The sequence below is a fragment of the Chiloscyllium plagiosum genome, chromosome 19, assembly GCF_004010195.1.
Source record: "Chiloscyllium plagiosum isolate BGI_BamShark_2017 chromosome 19, ASM401019v2, whole genome shotgun sequence".
NCBI classification, from domain to species: domain Eukaryota; kingdom Metazoa; phylum Chordata; class Chondrichthyes; order Orectolobiformes; family Hemiscylliidae; genus Chiloscyllium; species Chiloscyllium plagiosum.
This window is the reverse complement of record NC_057728.1, coordinates 15,106,605-15,126,145: the sequence shown is the minus strand read 5'-3', so window position 1 is coordinate 15,126,145 and position 19,541 is coordinate 15,106,605. Positions and strand designations below refer to the sequence as shown.

General features: G+C 42.0%; 1 protein-coding gene across 27 annotated transcripts in view; it reads right to left on the bottom strand.

Annotated features, from left to right (window-relative positions):
- The window catches only part of cadps2 (Ca++-dependent secretion activator 2), a 724,760-nt gene extending 721,084 nt beyond the window's left edge, over positions 1 to 3,676 (bottom strand). For 11 of the 27 annotated variants that reach the window (XM_043709149.1, XM_043709156.1, XM_043709154.1 and 8 more), the window contains exon 1: positions 2,237 to 3,673. In XM_043709149.1, coding sequence (XP_043565084.1) covers positions 2,237 to 2,587 — 351 coding nt within the window. In that variant the 5' untranslated portion in view covers positions 2,588 to 3,673. Of the gene's footprint in view, positions 1 to 2,236 lie in introns of all 27 variants that reach the window. The other 16 variants (XM_043709157.1, XM_043709158.1, XM_043709159.1 and 13 more) reach the window with 5 other exon arrangements.
- Between the last annotated feature and the right edge of the window lie 15,865 nt (positions 3,677 to 19,541).

Genomic DNA, 19,541 nt, shown 5'->3' with positions numbered 1-19,541 from the left:
AGGGACCACAAAGTATTTCCAGTCACCATGTAGGTTAAGTTTGCAGTGGCAAGGTCACATTGAATGGCATTGCTCTGAACAAATTGATAATGCTACAGGAAAATAAACCAAGCTTCAAAACCCAGCCCATTTAGACAGTGCAAGCTGTAGAATCATAGAACACAGAAGGTGGCCACTCGACCCATCAGGCTGGTATAGGCTCTTTGACAGAACTATCCAATTAGTCTCACTGCACTGCCTTTTCACCATAGCACTGAAAAATTCTCCATTTCAAGCAGATATCGCTTTTGAAAGTTATTATTGGATTACTTCTGACTGCCCTTTCAGGCAACCTATTACAATCATAACCCATTGTATTGTCAAAAGACATTCCCCCTAGATTTTTTGACAATTAACTTCATACCAATATCATCTAGTTACTGACACTCTCACTGATGGAAGCAATTTCTCCCTAGGCATTAAAATGCCTTAATTTTTGAACGCATCTATTAAACAGCGCTTTAATTTTCACCATGCTGAAAGAAAGCAATTCCAGTTTCTCCAGACCTTCTACTAGAAGTGTAGTGTATAAAGCAGCAAAGTCTGGGATACACAACAGTCCCTCAACTTGTACTGTTAGAGATATTGGATCCTTGGTTTGATGATTAAAAACAAATTCAGAATGACAACAGCACAGTCATTTGGCTTACTTTATCTAAACCAGCTTTCTACAAGAGTAAGCAGCTGGTCTCATTTCCCTTCCTTTCCCGGTTGCTCTGGAAAGATCTCTTAAGTAATCATCCAATCCTCTTCTGAAAGCTGTATTCGGATTTGTCTCCATCACACGAGCAGTCAGTGTATTCCAGATCCTAACCACATCTTGCATTTGATGTAAAGTCATCATAGTTGCACCAGGTTATACCTGCTCTTATTATATAGAGAGATGACTGGTGGTGCTTTCACTCAGTCAACACACTTCAGGCACAGGGAGACATTGGCAAGGACAGTCCTTCACAGCAAGCTGAGCCAACATAGGAAATGAACCCAGTATTGGTAAATCAGCCCTCCAGTCAAGTGAACTACCTGAGTATTTCCCTCATGTCACTTTTGATATCCACCTCAAAAAAGTGACCTCTGGTTCTTAAACCCTTGTGCAATGGGAACAAGAAAAATCGAAGTTCCTCTTTATCTGTATGAAGCACTGGTTAGGTAGGTCCCAGCAGGAGCCTTGGACTTCAAGGCCTTGGAGAAGATACAGAAGAGGCTCAGTAGAATGGCATCAAGGCATTAAGCCACAAAAGCATATGTAAGCCAATCAGCCTTTCAGGCCAATGATGTCTCAGCTGATCTGATATCCTCAGTTCCACTTTCAAGCCTGCTCCATGTAACTCTTCATTCCTTACTGACTAAGTACATTCAAGACTGAGATTTTTAATAACCTCACTTCAAAGCCCTGTGTAGTTTTTAAAAAATCAACAAATTCACTATCCTCTAAGAGATTCCTCCTCTTCCCTGACTTAAATGGGTAACCATTGCTCAGATCATGCCGCTGGGTCCTAGCCCTCCCTGAAAAGAAGGGGATCTGGTTAATTGGAGAGACTGGAGAAGCTGGGATTGTTCTCTTTAGAGCAAAATATGAGAGGAGATTTAATAGAGAAACTTCTATTAAAAATCTTGAAAAGGTTTTAATAATTTATGGTGTTTCCAAATGTCATAGTTAGTGCAAACATACTAACAATGAGGGAAAAGAAAATCTGGAATGGGGGATAGTGGGGGCAGTGCTGAAAGCAGAGTAACTTTCAAAGAGAATTTAATGAAGTAGTTGAAGAGAAAAAGGGCAAGTTAGTGGGACAAATTGGAGCCAGGGTGGGGACTGAATGATCTCACCCTGGGTGGTTAAATTCCGAAAGGATTGTAGCTTCAGGTTGGGAGATTTTTCTGATTAAGAAAACCTCAGAGGATTGGTCGAGTATAAGGCACTCAAGTCGGTTTAGATTCTGTTTCATACGGTGGCATCTCCAAGCTACAAGCACAGACTGGATAACATTAAGGACAGGGGGAGGGAATCTGTGGCCAGATTGAAAAGTTTTTTTTTAAGAAAAGGCACATGTTGAAGTGTGCTGAGCAGACTTTGCATTGATCTGCATACAGCAACCTGTTAACTTGCCTGGGTGTAAGCAGCAGGCGCTTGGCTGCACAGTGGGAAGTGGTGGGTATAATGTAAAGGCTACGGGCTCTCCATCCCTCCCTCACTCACCTTCTGCTGCCTCCTGGCCATGTCAGTGGGTTGCTTGGCGTTAAAGGGGTAGGCGATGCACCGCAATAGGAACACGTAGAGCTGCAGCGCCTTCCTCTTCTGCGAGTCCTCCTCCTCCCGCTGGATCCTCTCCTGCTCTTCCCTCTCCTTCTCGCTGACCAGTGACGGGCTCGGGCTGACCGAGCGAGCGCTGCCCGACCCTCGTCCTTCGCTGCCCCGGGTGGCCGGCAGCGAGCGGGCGCTAGCGCTGCTGCTCCCGCCGCTCCCCCCGCCGCTCAGCGGAGGCTCCTTAGCGGCATCGCCTTCCAGCACACCGTCCGACTCCTCCTCGCTGGAGGACGGGTCCAACATGGTCCTCTAAGGAATTACAGAGACGTTGGGAGGGGGTGAAAGAAACCAGACACTGAGTAAAGGCAGACTCGAGGGTGTATGGGGAAACTGATAGCTTTAAAGTCAGACCTCTCCCATCACCGCACCTTAGTTACTGACTCTCTCCACAGTCTCAATCGCTCTCCACCTCCTTCTTAATAAAGTGGAGCCCGAGATAGGGCGGAGTTGGTGTTCAGTGAGTCCCGGACGATTTGCTTGCACAGACCTATCACAGATGGGAAGTTAGCCAGGAAGCGCCAAGTCACAGGTATCCAACCTGTAGCTTACTGAGCGAGCAACACGTGGGGCTCTGCCAGCAGCAAGCAGACTCCCTCAACTTAACAGTCAGTGTTCAACCTCTCCCTCGCTGCTCACCAACTGTTTACAAACCCTGGGTGGGGGAGAGTCGGATCTGAAAACAAAACTGTAAATGTCACTGTATCACAACCCGGAGCCCAAACACAGCAGGAAGTCAGCTGCTCATAGCGAGCAGCTTCGCCCTCCTTTCACCCGATCCAGGACTGCAAGAATTGAGACGATCTGCTGTTAACTCTTTGAGTGTCAAACATCATCATCAAACATCCAACACTTGTGAAAGACTTTTTAAAAAATAATTTCACCCGGGAAGCGCAAGCCGTCGACCAGAAAAATAAAGGCGTTAAGGAAAATGTAATTCTGTTTGCTGAAATGATTAGAAAAAGATTACAAGCGGTGAGGAGGAAGAGATCCAAGCAGATCAAGTCGAAAATAATAACCATCAGAGATTTATTTTGTTCCGTTAGCTGCATGCGAAGCTCCCGCCAAGGCTGCATTCACACAGGATCAATATTTTTTAAATTTTTAAAAACACCATTTATGGAACATCTTATTTCCTATCCCCAATTACCAATGAGGATGTGAATTGGACCCGGAGATTTCCAGCAATCTAGTCGTGTGATAGACATTATTACTCTGTAGATTCCTATCCCCTATTCCACATTTACCTCTTCAATCGTATTTAAATTCTACAGTTGTCGTTGTGGAATTTGAACTCAAGTCCCCTCAATAGTAAAGATAGGGCGACAGATTATGAGACTAGCAACATCACTACCTTCTTCGTGCTCACTCACAACAATCTGAGCCAAATATGTGGCCCTTGCAATGGAACAAGGGCAAGGTAGAGAAAAATTAAACACAAGTGTTATTTTTTAATGTATATATTCAAGCATTGTTGTAGGCACGATCTTGCCTTCCTTCACAAACACTGGAGGTTTGGGGCATCAACACAATAAACTCACTGAGTGATGGGTAGTCTGACGAACTTCCACCCAGTCCTATGAAATCAGATGTCTGCTGGAGAGGAAAAAAAGAGAGAAAAATTGTCAGGTGAAGTTTTTTTTTTCAAAAATGTATCTGCCATCTATTGCGTAGATTGGGGAATACTGCATTAAAGTTGTAAGGAACTTCTCATTGGAATTCTGAGAGGTGATGAGACTGAGCAAGGGAATTCTAATGCATCAAGACTAAGCACCTGAAGGTGTCACCATAATTGGAGCGAAGAAAATCAAGGATGGGCAAGAGACCAGAAGCACAAAGATCTCATCCAATTGTCACACTGACTAAGGTGATAGTGATTCAGGGAAGCAAGACTGGAATGGTTTAAAACAAGAATGTATAAAAGTATAATAGAACAGTTTGAAAAGTCCCCAGATATTTATCTTTTAATCTTGATTTTTGAATGGTGGCAATCAGCTTTCGTTTCTTAGAGATTAATGCAGGGTTGAGAGTACATCTGGACTTAGTTCAGTACAATCAGTGCACTTGACTTTGCAAGCCAAGGGAGCAACAAATGTCTTCAGAAATTTTAACTTATCCCAGGTACTTAAGAAACTGTACTGCAACAAGTATGAAAAAAAAGTAGATTCAACATTTGTCCCAAACATGGAAAGTATAAGGAGTTAGCCATTCAGATCGACTCTCCCATTCAATATGATCATGCAACTCCATTACGCTTTCCTACTTTCATCCCATTATCTTTGATCCATTTAGCCCACAGAACTATATCCAATTCCTTGAAAACATTCAATGATTTGACCTCAACTGTTTTCTGTGGCAGGTATGGTCTCACCAAGGCACTGCACAATTGCAGCAAGTCATCACTACTTGTGTAATAGAATCTTCTTGCTATGAAGGCCAACATGCTCACGCCTTCTTCAGCACCTGCTGTACCTATTGTACATGGACAACGATAAGCTAAAACAAACTCAGGTAAGATTTACACCAGCGCTTGTGAAACATTTCCCCCATTGTGCCTCCTTTTCAGGGTTTGAAAACCTTCACGTTTGGGAATCGGAGGGGGCAGGTTAATGGATAGCAAACCTGTGAGGTGTGGAGGTGATGGAGTGGGGCAGAATTCCATAACAGCTGCTGCTGCTGCCTTAGACCTTGAAACCCAGAATTTCATCCGACAACCCCACTTGGGATCATTTCAGGAAGACCTGATTTATACTCATCTTAAGTTAATACTTTTATAGGAAAGGCTGATGAAAATATTTCTTGTGAATATTCTATGCTCTGTTCTATTAAACATATTTCTCCACATTTCATCTTTTAAATTAGGACATATTTGTACGCCACAACGTACATATATACAAATTAGGAGCTGAAGTAGACCACTTGGTGCTTTAAATATGTTCTGCCATTATGCCACATTCCCATCTCCCACTGAAACCTTTTGCCCCCTTCCCCTTTGCTGACTAAGGGCTCTGTTCTTCAAAAGATATTGGAAGCAGAGTTCCAAAGAATCGTAGGCCAGAGATTTTTTTAAAAAACTCCTTAAATGGACAACCTCATATCTTTAAACAGTGACTCATAGTTTTAGATTCTCCCACCAGAGAAAATATCCTTTCAACATGCACCTTGTGAAGACACTCGGGATCTGATTTGTTTCAAGAGAAGTAATCTATCACTCTTCTAAACTCCGATGGTTAGAAATCAAAGTGCTACTCACTCATTCCAGGTATTAGGAGCAAATTACTGCAGCTGCTGAGATCTGTACTGAAACAAGAAAATACTGAAAATCACAGTGGGTCATGCTGCATACTTGAGAGACAGCAAGCTAACATTTCAAGTCTAGATGACTCTTCATCAATGTTAGCTTGCTCTCTCTCCATGGATGCTGCCTGACCCATTGCAATTTCCAGCATTTTTTGCCATTATTCCAGATATTAGTCAGATCAATCTTCTCTGAACTCTTTCCTTTAGTGAGAAACCTGTAACATATGCAGTATTTAAGATGTGATCTCACTAATGCCCTGTATAACTGAAACCATGTACTCAATTGTCTTTGCAATAAATGATGACGTTAATGAGTTTTGAGAAGATTTGTAGCTCAGGTTGAGGTTCTGGATGTAAGTTTGTTCGCTGAGCTGGAATGTTCATTTTTAGTTGTTTCGTCACCGTACTAGGTAATATCGTCAGTGAGCCTCTGGTGAAGCACTGGTGCTTTTTAAGCACTTCCTTAGAATGTGGGTCACCAACACCGTGCTTCACCAGAGGCTCACTGATGATGTTATCTAGTATGGTGATGAAACGACTGAAAACGAACTTTCCAGCTCAGCGAGGAAACTTACATCCAGAATGATGATATTCTGATATCTTTCTTCATTACTTGCTGTACCTGTAGACTAACCCAATGCCATTCAGGACATCTATTACCAAATGAGAAGAAGTGATCAGCTCTTCTCTTTTTAAGCCCCTATGGATAGGTCACAATAAGTGTTACTTTTTTTTAAGGGTGCAACAGGCAGACAGCAGTTAAAGCTTAGTTTACCATTTAAGGAGTAGTTAATTACTTTTGTGGAGTGAATGAAGGATTTTAAAAAATTAATAATATACATTTTTCAAAATGCCTGACTTGTAACACTGTCAAACGATGTTTCTTGAATTAACTTGATTAAACTCCTGATGAATTAATTTACTCTCAATTATGCACATTCACAAAACACAACTATTCAGGTTTACTAATTGATGTGAAGTATGAAGCCAGCTAACCCATCAACATTGACTGTATTGCCAAATCATTTCATTTGTAGTTACTAGATCATGCAACAAACTTGCTGGTGGTGTTTGGAGTTTAGATGTCTCTCAAGCTGACAGTCAGGGGTGTACATTTTGCAAGAGAGTTCATTCCATGGTCTGTTGCATAGCCCATGAGATACCATTCACCACAAATGATGGTTTATAGATTTGTTAGCTGCGCATTTGAAGTAATGATCACATTTGAAACAGTTGGTTATCCTTTGTCTCTGAACTACAGAAATGGCTGAATTGTTACCTTGGTGACAACAATACTTCCAGTAAATCCATTAAAAATGGAATTTAAACTATCTCATAATCAGTACATTGATAACTTCAACTACAATTACACAATCAGTAATAAGTATACTTTGGGCGAATAATTTCCCAATACATTTAGATAGTAAGAAATTGGTTTTCATGTTGCAATATCACAATGCTCTTCCTTATTTTTCCATTTCACCTCCATTGTAGATCTGCTTTTAATTCAATTATTTCTTTTTATTTCTCTGTAGCACATTGTTGACCTTAAAATGAGAAGTTATCAAACAAGGGGAGTGTTAAGTACGTGTGAAAGCTCCATGTGTGATAGAGTAGTCCAGCTTTTGCAAAATGTTTGTTTCAGAAATTGGCACAAGTTGGAAATGTAGGCCATTATTTTCACAGTCTTTAGTTTGGCAATAAGTCGACTCAAACGCATTGTTCATGTACCATAACAGCAGCTAGGGAAAAATTCACAGCTGGCTCACTTTCTAGTGCAAACCCCACGGGATTTGGTGAGGTCAGATCAATTATTTAAGCTCCTTGTCCTTCTGTCCCACAGGGAAAGAAAGTGTCTTAGGAATGGGAAGCTGGGGGTGTATCATCTCTGACAGGACTCCTTAAGATGTCAAAAAAAGAAATGAAAGCTATTCTTTCAATCTGATGGCTGCTAAAGAGACAAGTCGTTTTTCACTCCCACAACACTACCTATTTTTTTCACCAGTTCACTTCATGGGACCTATAACCATCTGCACACCCTCTGCTCGCCATGAACCAGGTAAAATGAGACAGACTGAGGGTCACCATATAAAGCCCTTGATGCACTAAGTGTGCCTCCAATTTTTTTTCAATGAAGAAGGGCAAACATAATTATTTGTGGTGTTTCTTGTGATAAAATTAATTGATTTGTAGCTGGTAATGAACAGGAGTCTGATTCGGTGGATTGTATAGGACTGTTTGTCTGAACTGGATGTGCTTAAAGTCCTAAATTGGCAGATTTTTGACTTCACCAGCTAAGCAGTGATGTGAACGATCAGGTCACGTGCATTTCACATCATGACTGATTTCCACATTCTGCCTTGCCTGATAATTACTCTGCAGGATGGTGAAAATATCAATCTGCATCAAAGCCTAATTGTTGTTAAGGAAGCACAGCCTGTCATTCAAGACTTTAATAGTCTCATCAAGGAAGCTAGTAGATTGGAAAGTGCTCATCAGTTTTAGGTTGTAAATTAGATATTTCATGATGTTATTACATAGCCTCTGTAGCAGGTGGGACTCGGGGACATTGAAGCTTCCCTCGTATTAAGACTATTTTGTATCTATAGCAAAGCAGGATATTAATGGTGTGATAGTTACAGGGTTTGTTTATGGGGCAGAGGCATGCACTGGTCACAATGTGAACTCTGTAGTGAAGCCACAGGATGAATGAAAAGTTGGCTGGGATGCTTCTAGTCACTACTGGTCCGGCTTCTGTTGTGTGTGAGTTCCTTCAAGCCTACAATTATCTGGAATAGATGAGGATAGCCACATTTCTGGTCTAACTAGAAGAGTCTCGTAGCCTAATCAATTAGAAGTTTATTGCTTTCGCAACTATTTGTAGATTGCATGAAAATAGTCTTCATTACTGCAGAGACTTTTAGGAGCACACTTTACAGCTCTTCACTATTTCTTTGAACATCATCACAGTGGGGATGGTGCTTACTGCAGGGTACAATCAAGTATTAACCCTTTCCGAACTAGGTTCAACAGCCCTGAGTAGCAGGGTGTCCGAGTGGCTACATCATGAGCATTCTACAATTATGTAAAGTGGCTGAAATATAATGGTGAACAGCTCCTAATCATGATCTGCTTTTTCAGATGGCGCTTTGACTAGTTCATCTCATCATCACTGTGACCTGTATTATTTAAAGGGCTAACCTCCCTAATTTTGCTAACTTCTTGAAATGTTAATGGTGGTGCTGAATTCCAATAAGGACAATAGATTGGCCTGGGGAATCCGGGCTGCAGTGTGCATGACTTGGAAATGGAGGGTAGGAAAGATGAGTGGACAGTGATGAGGAGAGAGAGGAGGAGGATTCAGGTGATACTGAATGCAATGACCTCAGTTGCAACTGTTTACATGTTACAGAAAACTGACCTAATTAGTGGCAGGGTGATGGGTTAGGAGTGAGATGATGCAGGCATGTCTGTTGCTTGTCTATTCTGGCTTGTTCCCCACCTGCCCAAGTCCCCATCCCTCCCATCTACTCCCATCCCATTATGGGGTGATCCTGTTCTCCAAGAAAGAGGACAGAACATTAATAATTGTGTCTTAATGAGTCTGGATGATGCATGCAGCATAACTGAATCATTGCAAGTGTGTTGAGACAGTAACAGGAGGATATAAAGCTGTAGCATTGGAATGAAGGTATGTGCAGGTGAAGCGGAATATCTGAATGATAGGCCTGAATGGGGCCTATTTGCTTAGAATTGCATATGGGTGAGTGATGGTGCTTTGAACGGCCTGAGGAGCTAGTGTTATGGAAAATGATAATGTAAGGTGAAGATGCATTCAGTCAGCTTACTGATCCATGTAGATCATTGGAATCCATGTGGCATTGCAGCCAGCTCCTCAGGGACAGACCCTAGCACTTGACTCCATAGACAGTTCATATTTCCCTGTCAGAGTTTGTCATGAGGATCTCCTCACTCTCTGCAAAAATATTGCTCATCTCCTCCATTCCACCTAGAATCTGTCTGGGCATGCATACCAGCTCCTGTAAGAGCTACAGCTTGTCCAACTCTTGACTTTTCCTCTGAGTCTTGCAATTTTTTTTTCCTTTTCAGATAATTAGCCAACTCTCTTTCCAAGCTCACAATTGAATCTGGCTCTGCCATACTCACAGCATTGCATTCCAGATTTTTGGCCACTTGCTGCACTTACAGAGAGAAGGTTTCTGCCACGTTGATGTTCTTTTACCCATCATCTTAAATCAGTGTCCTCCCATTTTCAAAACTTCCATCAATGAAAATGATTTATCCTTACTGATCTACACTGTCCAGATTCTCTAGGACTAATACTTCCATTACGACATCAGCAAACTTGTGAGTCCACTCTTTTGCTGGTTGCGCCAATTTCAGTGTTTTTGTTTCTATCAAAGCCTTCTTCCAAAGACAGTCTGAAGCAGCATCTCTGTAGAAACATACCGTTGAGTGAGCCTTAGCAAACTTTATTAAACATAACTATTTCCAAGTCATAGTAAGACAGACTCAGCTTCCAGTTCCATGTGATGTGATTTTGTTACGTCAAAGCTCTTTTTGCTCATGCTTAGTGGATATTCTTAGAATAAAAGGTATAATTCACCCCTTACTCAACAATCAGTCCAAGAAGTACAGCTCCCCTTTAAGAAAGGAAGGATGTCTTTGAGAGGCACATGTTAATCTCACACGTTGCTGATCCCCCCTTTCAATATGCAGCCAGCCAGCAAAATGTTTCATACTGGGTTGCACGCTGAATTCACTTAGATGCACTGAAACACAGTCATAACCTCCAGGGCTATAGAGCCTGTACTGAACCAGTGGGATTATACTGGATAATTCTTTCCACAGAACATATTTAGAATCGACTGACTGGCTTCCTTCCTTTTATGTTTTTCTTTGAGGAGGCAGCACACATTTTGCAAGCTGCCTGTCTCAATTGGAGCAGTACCCTGTGCTTGAAAAAGGACCTTGACAACGATTAACTCCCTACTCTTTTATGTGGGGAAGACTGTTACAGGATGATAATTTAAAATAAAAAAATCATAACTCATTGGAACTAAAATTGCATGCAGTTTATCAGCTGCTTTATAGTTGTTCTACATCTTACGAAAAATGCATTGCATTTTACTTTACTTTCATCAGTACTTTGCAATTCCTTATTCATAATAACCCATATTAGTCACTGCTCAACATCAGTTTCAATTCAGTTATCTGGATAATTTTAAAGCTAAATTTCAAAGTATTACTGGTTTACCAATTTTGTGTTACATTCTGTTTACTTCATTATGTAAGGATGTCTTTCTGTGATTAATATCTCAGTATGAGTACTGGTGATACAAATGACCACGAAAAACAAAACTCTCACTCCATGGAAATTAATGGGTATGTCACAATGTTTAAATGTACTTCAGGGCTGCCTCCCAAATCCTGCATTACAGCAGATGGAAGTTATGTGCAAACATAGGCTCTGACAGGAGTGGAGAGTGAAAGACAAGCCGCAGTGTATGGAAAAATTATGTACAATTAATTAAAACTCAAACTCATGTTTTAACTTAGTGAGTCCAACAGAAACTTAGCATTAAAAATGATAAATTTATTAACTGTCCAAATTAGTTAAAACTCAAAACCATATTTTAACCCATTGAGCCCAACAGAAACTTAACATTAAAAATAATCAATTTATTTATCATCCTGCACCCGTCAAAACCACTGTGACCACCGATTTCAAACGTGGCCGAGGTGTCAAAGGCAGCTGTTAGAAACAGACTGATCCCTCATTGGTGTTTCATCACAAGGTGAGGGCATCAGTGCTATTTTAACCAAGTGGGTCAGAATTTAACCAAGTGGGTCAGAATCGACATTTCGGGCATGAGCCCTTCTTCAGGAATGAGGAAAGTGTGTCCAGCAGGACACACTTTCCTCATTCCTGAAGAAGGGCTCATGCCCGAAACGTCGATTCTCCTGCTCCTTGGATGCTGCCTGACCTGCTGCGCTTTTCCAGCAACACATTTTCAGTACTCAAGAGGTGCCCACTCAAAATCTCACAATGAGGAGAATTGAATCCAAAACTCACAGAAGCAAAATTCTTTCTCAACCTGGATGCCAGCATTGATATTGGTCCATTCATTCAAGAAATCACTTCTCCCAGAACCATATTTGGAAGATTTGCCTTCCAGGAACCACGTCTCAGAATATCAGTCAGGATCTGTACCAGCACCATATGGACAGAATGATGGAAAGGTTCCTGAGCATGTGTATTGTTGATGATATAGAGTCATAGAGTTATAGAGATGTACAGCATGGAAACAGACCCTTCGGTCCAACACATCCATGCCGTCCATGCCAACTTCTGTACTCAATACTCTGACCAAAAAAGAAAAGTTGTGGGAGGAAACTGGAGCACCTGATGGAAACCCACGCAAACAATGAGCAAACTCCATTCAGACATTTGCCCAAGGCGGGAGTCGACCCCAGATCACTGACACTGTGAGGCAGCGCTGCTAAGCAATGAGCCACCATGCCATCCTAAATTTGTAAGTCTGTTGGAATTTGAACATTCTTATTCAGATTTGATAATCTACTTAGTGTGTGAACACACTTTAGTAACACATTTGTAGCAGATGTTGAAATCGTACTCCTGTACTTTTTCGAGATGTCATTGTAGTTGTTTACACCAAATCATTTTCAATATTTTGTGCTTAATTTCAACAGTGAATTGCTTACCAGACAAATATGTCTGAAATCTTTTTGATTTCAAACTAAAAATGAAGTTTCACATTCTATGTTGGAATAATTGGATTGAACATGCAATAGACCTTTGGATTCAAATATAATTGATGTGCCATCTTGTGTGATATTCTCAGTCAGACCTTTCTGAAATGCATCACCTTCCAGGATTATTATCTTCATTGGGTCATTGTACTATTGGATAAGGATTTCTGCAGGCAACACTTATTTGATTAATTCAACCGTGTCAATGGTCCTCCTGCCATTTATATGAGGCATTTCAAAAGTTTGATCTGTGTGATAGGAGGAATATTAAAAATCTGAGACACCTCCACAGATCTTCTTTGCTTTGGGGAGTAGGCATAAGTGATACGATTCTTGGCCTCACAGCCTGACCAGATCAAGCCAGATCGGTTGATCTAACCTGGTACTTCTTAACGTTGAAGATGAGTCCTTCAAAATGAGCTGCCAGCATCAGTGTGTGTAGATTTTTTTATCGTGCCCTTTGGTTTTACCCATCACTACAAGGGAAATCATGTCTCACAGCCTTGATTGAGTTTTTTGAAGAAGTAACAAAGAGGATTGATGAGGGCAGAGCAGTAAATGTGATCTATATGGACTTCAGTAAGGCGTTCAACAAGGTTTCCCATGGGAGACTGGTTAGCAAGGTTAGATCTCACGGAATACAGGGAGGACTAGCTATTTGGATACAGAACTGGCTCAAAGGTATAAGACAGAGGGTGGTGGTGGAGGGTTTTTCAGACTGGTGGCCTGTGACCAGTGGAGTGCCACAAGGATCAGTGCTGGGTCCTCTACTTTCTGTCATTTATATAAATGATTGGGATGCGAGCATATGAGGTAAAGTTAGTAAGTTTGCAGATGATACCAAAATTGGAGGTGTACTGGACAGTGAAAAAAGTTACCTTAGATTACAACAGAATCTTGATCAGATGGGCCAATGGGCTGAGAAGTGGCAGATGGAGTTTAATTCAGATAAATGTGAGATGCTGCATTTTGGGAAAGCAAATCTTAGCAGGACTTATACACTTAATGGTAAGGTCTTCGGGAGTGTCGTTGAACAAAGAGAGCTTAGAGTGCAGGTTCATAGCTCCTTGAAAGTGGAGTTGCAGGTAGATAGGATAGTGAAGAATGTGTATGGTATGCTTTCCTTTATTGGTCAGAGTATTGAGTACAGGAGTTTGGAGGTCATGTTGTGGCTGTACAGGACATTGGTTAGGCCACTATTGGAATATTGCGTGCAATTCTGGTCTCCTTCCAATCGGAAAGATGTTATGAAACTTAAAAGGGTTCAGAAAAGATTGACAAGGATGTTGCTAGGGTTGGAGGATTTGAGTATAGGGAGAGGCTGAACAGGCTGGGGCTGTTTTCTCTGGAGTATCGGAGGCTGAGGGGTGACCTTATAGAGGTTTACAAAATTATGAGGGGCATGGATAGGATAAATAGACAAAGTCTTTTCCCTGGGGTGGGGGAGTTCAGAACTAGAGGGCATAGGTTTAGGGTGAAAGGGGAAAGATATAAAAGAGATCTAAGGGGCAACTTTTTCATACAGAGTGTGGTACATGTATGGAATGAGCTGCCAGAGAAGGGAGTGGAGGCTGGTACAATTGCAACATTTAAGAGGCATTTGGATGGGTATATGAATAGGAAGGGTTTGGGGGGATATGGGCCGGGTGCTGTCAGGTGGGACTAGATTGGGTTGGGATATCTGGTCAGCATGGACGGGTTGGACCAAAGGGTCTGTTTCCATGCTGTTCATCTCTGTGACTCTATGACTGTATGTGCAGGTTATGTGAATTGGCCATGCTAAATTGCCCATAGTGTTAGGTGCATTAGTCAGGGGTAAATATAGGTTAGGAGAATGAGTTGGGGTGGGTTACTCTTTGAAGGGTCGGTGTGGACCTGTTGGGCCAAATGGCCTGTTTCACACTGTAGGGATTCTAATCAAAATTGACAGTACAGACAGTGTGATGAGATGTACCTTAAAGATAATTTGTTGTGTCCTGTTTCTCCTGAAGAGAGGAGTTGTGAACCTGGTGCTGAGGTGTCTGCTCCATGGAAAGCAGAGTGAACAGCTTTCATTCTTTTTTTTAAAGTCGACCAAAGAAGCATGAATGGGTGCAGTCAGACCCAGGGTTTTAGTTTTGCTTTCAGTTGTTAATGTTGGGGTTTTAGAGTTGAAGCTGGTAGATACAGTTCTCTCTCTGCTGCTGCAAAAGCTTGAGTTCTCTCTCTGCTGCTAGATTGATTCCATCAGTTTTCCTTCTCCTGGAATAGAGGGGATTGTAATGAAAAATCTGTTTTGCTGGATTTGCCTTTGCCAGGGGTGTGTTTATGGGATGTTTATTGGAACAGTTGATGAGTAGTAGTTAAACAATACTTTTTTGTACGTATTTTGGTAGAATAAAAGTAATTCTTCGTTTTTGTTTCAGTTGTGGTATAAGAATAAAGTGTGTTCTGTTTAAAACCTAGCAATTTGACCAATCGAATCACACCTGGAACACAGCTCCTTATATATACCTTAAAATAAGATAAAAGCGAGGGTCTAGGCTATCTCCGTGATATGTTTTGAGGGGGTTTGCTCTGGTTCTCAACAATAGCAATGCTTCAGGTCCATCTGATGAGTTTTGTACATTTGCATCCAACTTCATGAAGAAAAAGCTAATGATCCACAACTGAAGGCATAATGGTAATTTATGGCAGAAGGATGGTCTCACGTAATACAAAAGGCACCAGACACAAAGCTTTTCGCTGTGCCTCAGTACATGTGACAATAAATTCAAATCAATTCAATTCAACAGTTTTGGTCATGCAGAGATGCATTAGGTCATAGGCCTGGATTTTCTGCTTGAAGGGCAGTTATAACTTCACGTGTTGATGTGAGTTTCGTGGGGGACCTTACAAAATATAACTTATAAAGGAATTATCTGGGAAATGGAAAGACCCCCCGATCAATTCCCTTATGCCTGGAACACTCCGAAAGTTTTCACCTAAATTAGAAAATGCAGCGAATTCCAATTAAATTGAACAAATGATCACTCAGGAAAAGTTAGATTATTAAATATATAGTCTAACCCTTGAGTAACTATTTAACTGACCCCATACTTTCCACACACACACCCATCTCGCCCAGACCATGTACACACCCAAAAACTTGACCCTAGACCCTGGGACCTGACCCCACTGTCCCTGTTGATGAGTCTGAGCCCTTTCTCTACTCCGTCCCTGATTCTGCTTTCCCCACCAGTGGAGCCACCCCAAACCCACCCCCACCCTGTCACTGTTGACAGACCCAAGCATATCTTCCAGATCTTGCTCTAACGCCCCTCACCCTTGGCAAAGTAATTTGCCGCCACCCACTCCAAACATCCAAAAATAGTGCATCATTCCCTTGGCCCTCTTGCCACTTTGCATCCTGGTAGCCTGCTCACCTGGCATCGTATTTACTTGGAAGCCTAACACGTATGCAATTGGCATCCTATCCCCTGGCATTCTACGTTGACAACTGGTACCCCACCTTCCTACCCATCTTACACCCTGCCCTCTCAGCACCTTAACATCACACTTATCTTGTGTACTAAACGTCTGATAGCGGCTGTCAAAATGGCTGTCAGAATAAATTACATTTCAGATTATAACAACTGACGGCTGTGAAAATGGGCCATGGCTTACCTACCCATGAAGTACTGTGCACCAGAAAGGAAATACCCCTCCACAGTTCTCTCTAGTACTCCCGAGCACGGCTTCTCAGAAATGTGGAGCTCCCTCTTTTCATAAAAGAGAAGGACAAAGGGAAGGAAGGGCTGGAGTAGCAGTCTGCCTGAAGTTGATGCTCCTCAGAAAATCCATCCCATAATTTTTAAAGGGAGGCAAGTGATGTTTTTCACACATTTGTGGGATATGGGTGTTACTGGCTGGGCCAGCATTTATTACCCATCCCTAACTGTTCTGGAGAAGGTGGGGGTGAGCTAACTTCTTGAACTGCCGCTGTTGGTTGACCCAGGGTGCCACTAGGGAGGGAATTCCAGGATTGTAGCTGAAGAAGACTTGTACTGAAGGTCTTTTAGTTTCTACACAAGATGTTGTACCTGCCTATAAATTTAATTTTGCTACTATTTGCTATGTCAGCCATTGCTCATTGGGAGCATACTCATCTCTGAATCAGAGGAACGAGGATTGAATATCCACTCTGAGGACTTCAGTTCACTCCAATGCAGCATTGAAGATGTTTCATTGTTGGAGATGCCACCTTATAGATAAGGTTTTAAACAGAGACTCCATCTACCTTCTTAGGTCGACATAAAATATCCCGTGGCACTACTGTCATGAAGAAGCAGGAGTTATCCCTCGTGTCCTTCCTTGTTGACTAACATCACTGAAACAGATCACAGGATGTAGAATCATATAAGATTATTGTTGTGTTGTGTGTAGGTTAGTCGCTACATTTCCTGTATTAGAACAGTGACTACACTTCAAAACAACTGGATCAGTTGTAAGACATTTGGGACTTCTTAAGGTCATGAACAGTGTTACATAAATGCAAATCTTTCTATGTGATCAGCACATGATGAGGCAGAATCTTATACGGGCACAACAATTTTAGCTAGAGAAAGATTTGTGGCAATATCAGAAGAACCACTGCATCTTTAAACTAAATCTGAGGTGAGATTTTCACTAAACAACAGCAAATTGGATATTAAGGGGAATTATTGTCTGTTAACAAAGTTATTAACTGCACATATTGCCTCATTAATATGCAAAATTCTATCCTAATACTCATCACTCAACATGGAAGCTAAGGCAATTAACTGGAAACTGCAGCTCTCCACTGGCTGGGAGGAGTCTCCATGTTGTTCAACACCACAACAATATCTCAGGGTATTATCCATGGGCAGCAGCTGTATACACTCCTTGCCAATGGACATTGGCATCTGATATTTGCCAATCCCTCAGTATTCTCATGGCACCTCTCTGATTCATTTGCAGGATGCAAAGGAAGAACAGATGTGCACAAGAATGCAGAACAGTGCAACAGTCCCGTCAGCCCATCATGTCTGTGCCAACCATGATGCCATTCTAAACTAATCCCACCTGCCTGCGCATTGTCTACATCACTCTATTCTCTGCTTCTTCATGTGTCTGTCTAAATGCCTCTTAAACTTTTCTGGTGTAACTGTTCTACAACCTCCCGAGGCAATGTTTTCCAGGCATGTAAAAACCTCTGTGTAAAAACATGGTCCTTTTACATCCCCATAAAACTTCCCGCATCTATCTTAAGGCTCTGCCCCCTGGTATTTGACGTTTCCACCCTGGAAAAAAGATTCTAATCATCCAATCTATCCATGTCTCTCATAATTTTGTGTACTTCTATCAGTTTGCCCTTCAACCTCTGACGCTCGAGCAAAACCAGTCCAAGTTTGTCCAACCATTTCCTTATAGTTAATACACTCCAATCCAGGCAACATCCTGGTAAACCTCTTTTGGTGTCCGCATCAAAGCCTCCACATCATTCCCCATCTTAGTGACGACCAAAACTTCACACTGTACTCCAAACATGACCTCACCAAGTTGTAGGGCACCACCAGCAACTAGCATTGAAAGGTTGCTGCAAGGATATTTTGGGTGCAAGCTCTGTCTCCAGGCTGTACGCTTACCCAATTACTGTCTACCTGAATGCTCACAGCATCCATACCTTGCCTAATCTTGTTGTGACATATCAGCTAGAATGTTGGCTCTTCAGCTAGAATCCAGAGGCTGTCAGTGCGATTACATAGAACATAGAATGATACAGTGCAGAACAGACGCTTCGGCCCTCGATGTTGCACTGATCTGTGAACTAATCTAAGCCCAACCCCGTACACTATCCCATCATCATCCATATGCTTATCCAAGGATTGTTTAAATTTCCCTAATGTGGTTAAGTTAACTACATTGGCAGGCAGTGCATTCCATGCCTTTGCCACTCTCTGAGTAAAGAACCTGCCTCTGACAACTGTCTTAAATCTATCACCCCTCAATTTGCAGCTGTTGTATTGACACGTTTGTAGATGCAGACACATAGAAAGACTGCTTCGCATGCTTATCAACAGGGAACTGTCCAGGAAAGGGACAGTGGAATACCAAGGTGGGTATGCACAATGGCTTTTTCATATGGCATTGTAGGCTGCAGAGGGGATTTATTGACAGTGTGCACTTCCATAGCCTAAACACAGGGAGTATGGAGGATCAGGTTGGATATCATCAAGATATACATTTAGGGCTCAGGGGGATGGAGAACTGTTGGAGGCAAAGCTAACTGTGATGGGTCTCTACAGGCAGGAAGTGAACTGTCAGGTTGAAGTGGACATTGGGATGGGTTAGGTAGCTAATGAGACAAGTTTGGTATGATGTGGTGAGAGGTCTCGCTAGGCCTTGCAGTGAGAAACCTTCCAAGAAGCTCGACAAAACTGACAACTCGCCAAAAAACTGTAAGGTTCAGCCTAGTAACACTGCAGAGGCAACTATTATAGTCAAAAAGTGTGGTGCTGGAAAATCACAGCTGTTCAGGCAGTATCCAAGGAGCAGGAGGGTTGACGTTTTGAGCATAAGCTCTTCATCAGACAGAGCTTACGCTCAAAACGTTGACTGTCCTGCTCCTCGGATGCTGCCTGATAGTCTGTGCTTTTACAGCACCACACTTTTTGACTCTGATCTCCAGCATCAGCAGTCCTCACTTTCTCCCAGAGGGAACTATTATACTAAATACATGGAGCTAACTTCCAAATTGACTATTTTAATGGAAGTCATATTTCCATTTAACAATCCAGTAATAGCCACAATTATCTGGTATTTTCCGCAGCAGAGAATAATTATTTCTCATGTACCAAAATACATAACAGGCTAAATCCAAACTATCAAGTATTTGCATACGTTATTCAAGAATAACTGACTCCCCCAACTGAGGAAAATGACCTTGGCTATTCACCCTGTCCATTACCCTCATGATTTTATAAACCTCTACAAGGGCACCCCTCAGCCTCCAATGATCCAGGGAAAATAGCCCCAGCCTATTTAGCCCCTCCCTATAGCTCAAACCCTCCAACCTTGGCACCCTCTCAAATTTAACAACATCCTTCCTATAGAAGGGCAACCG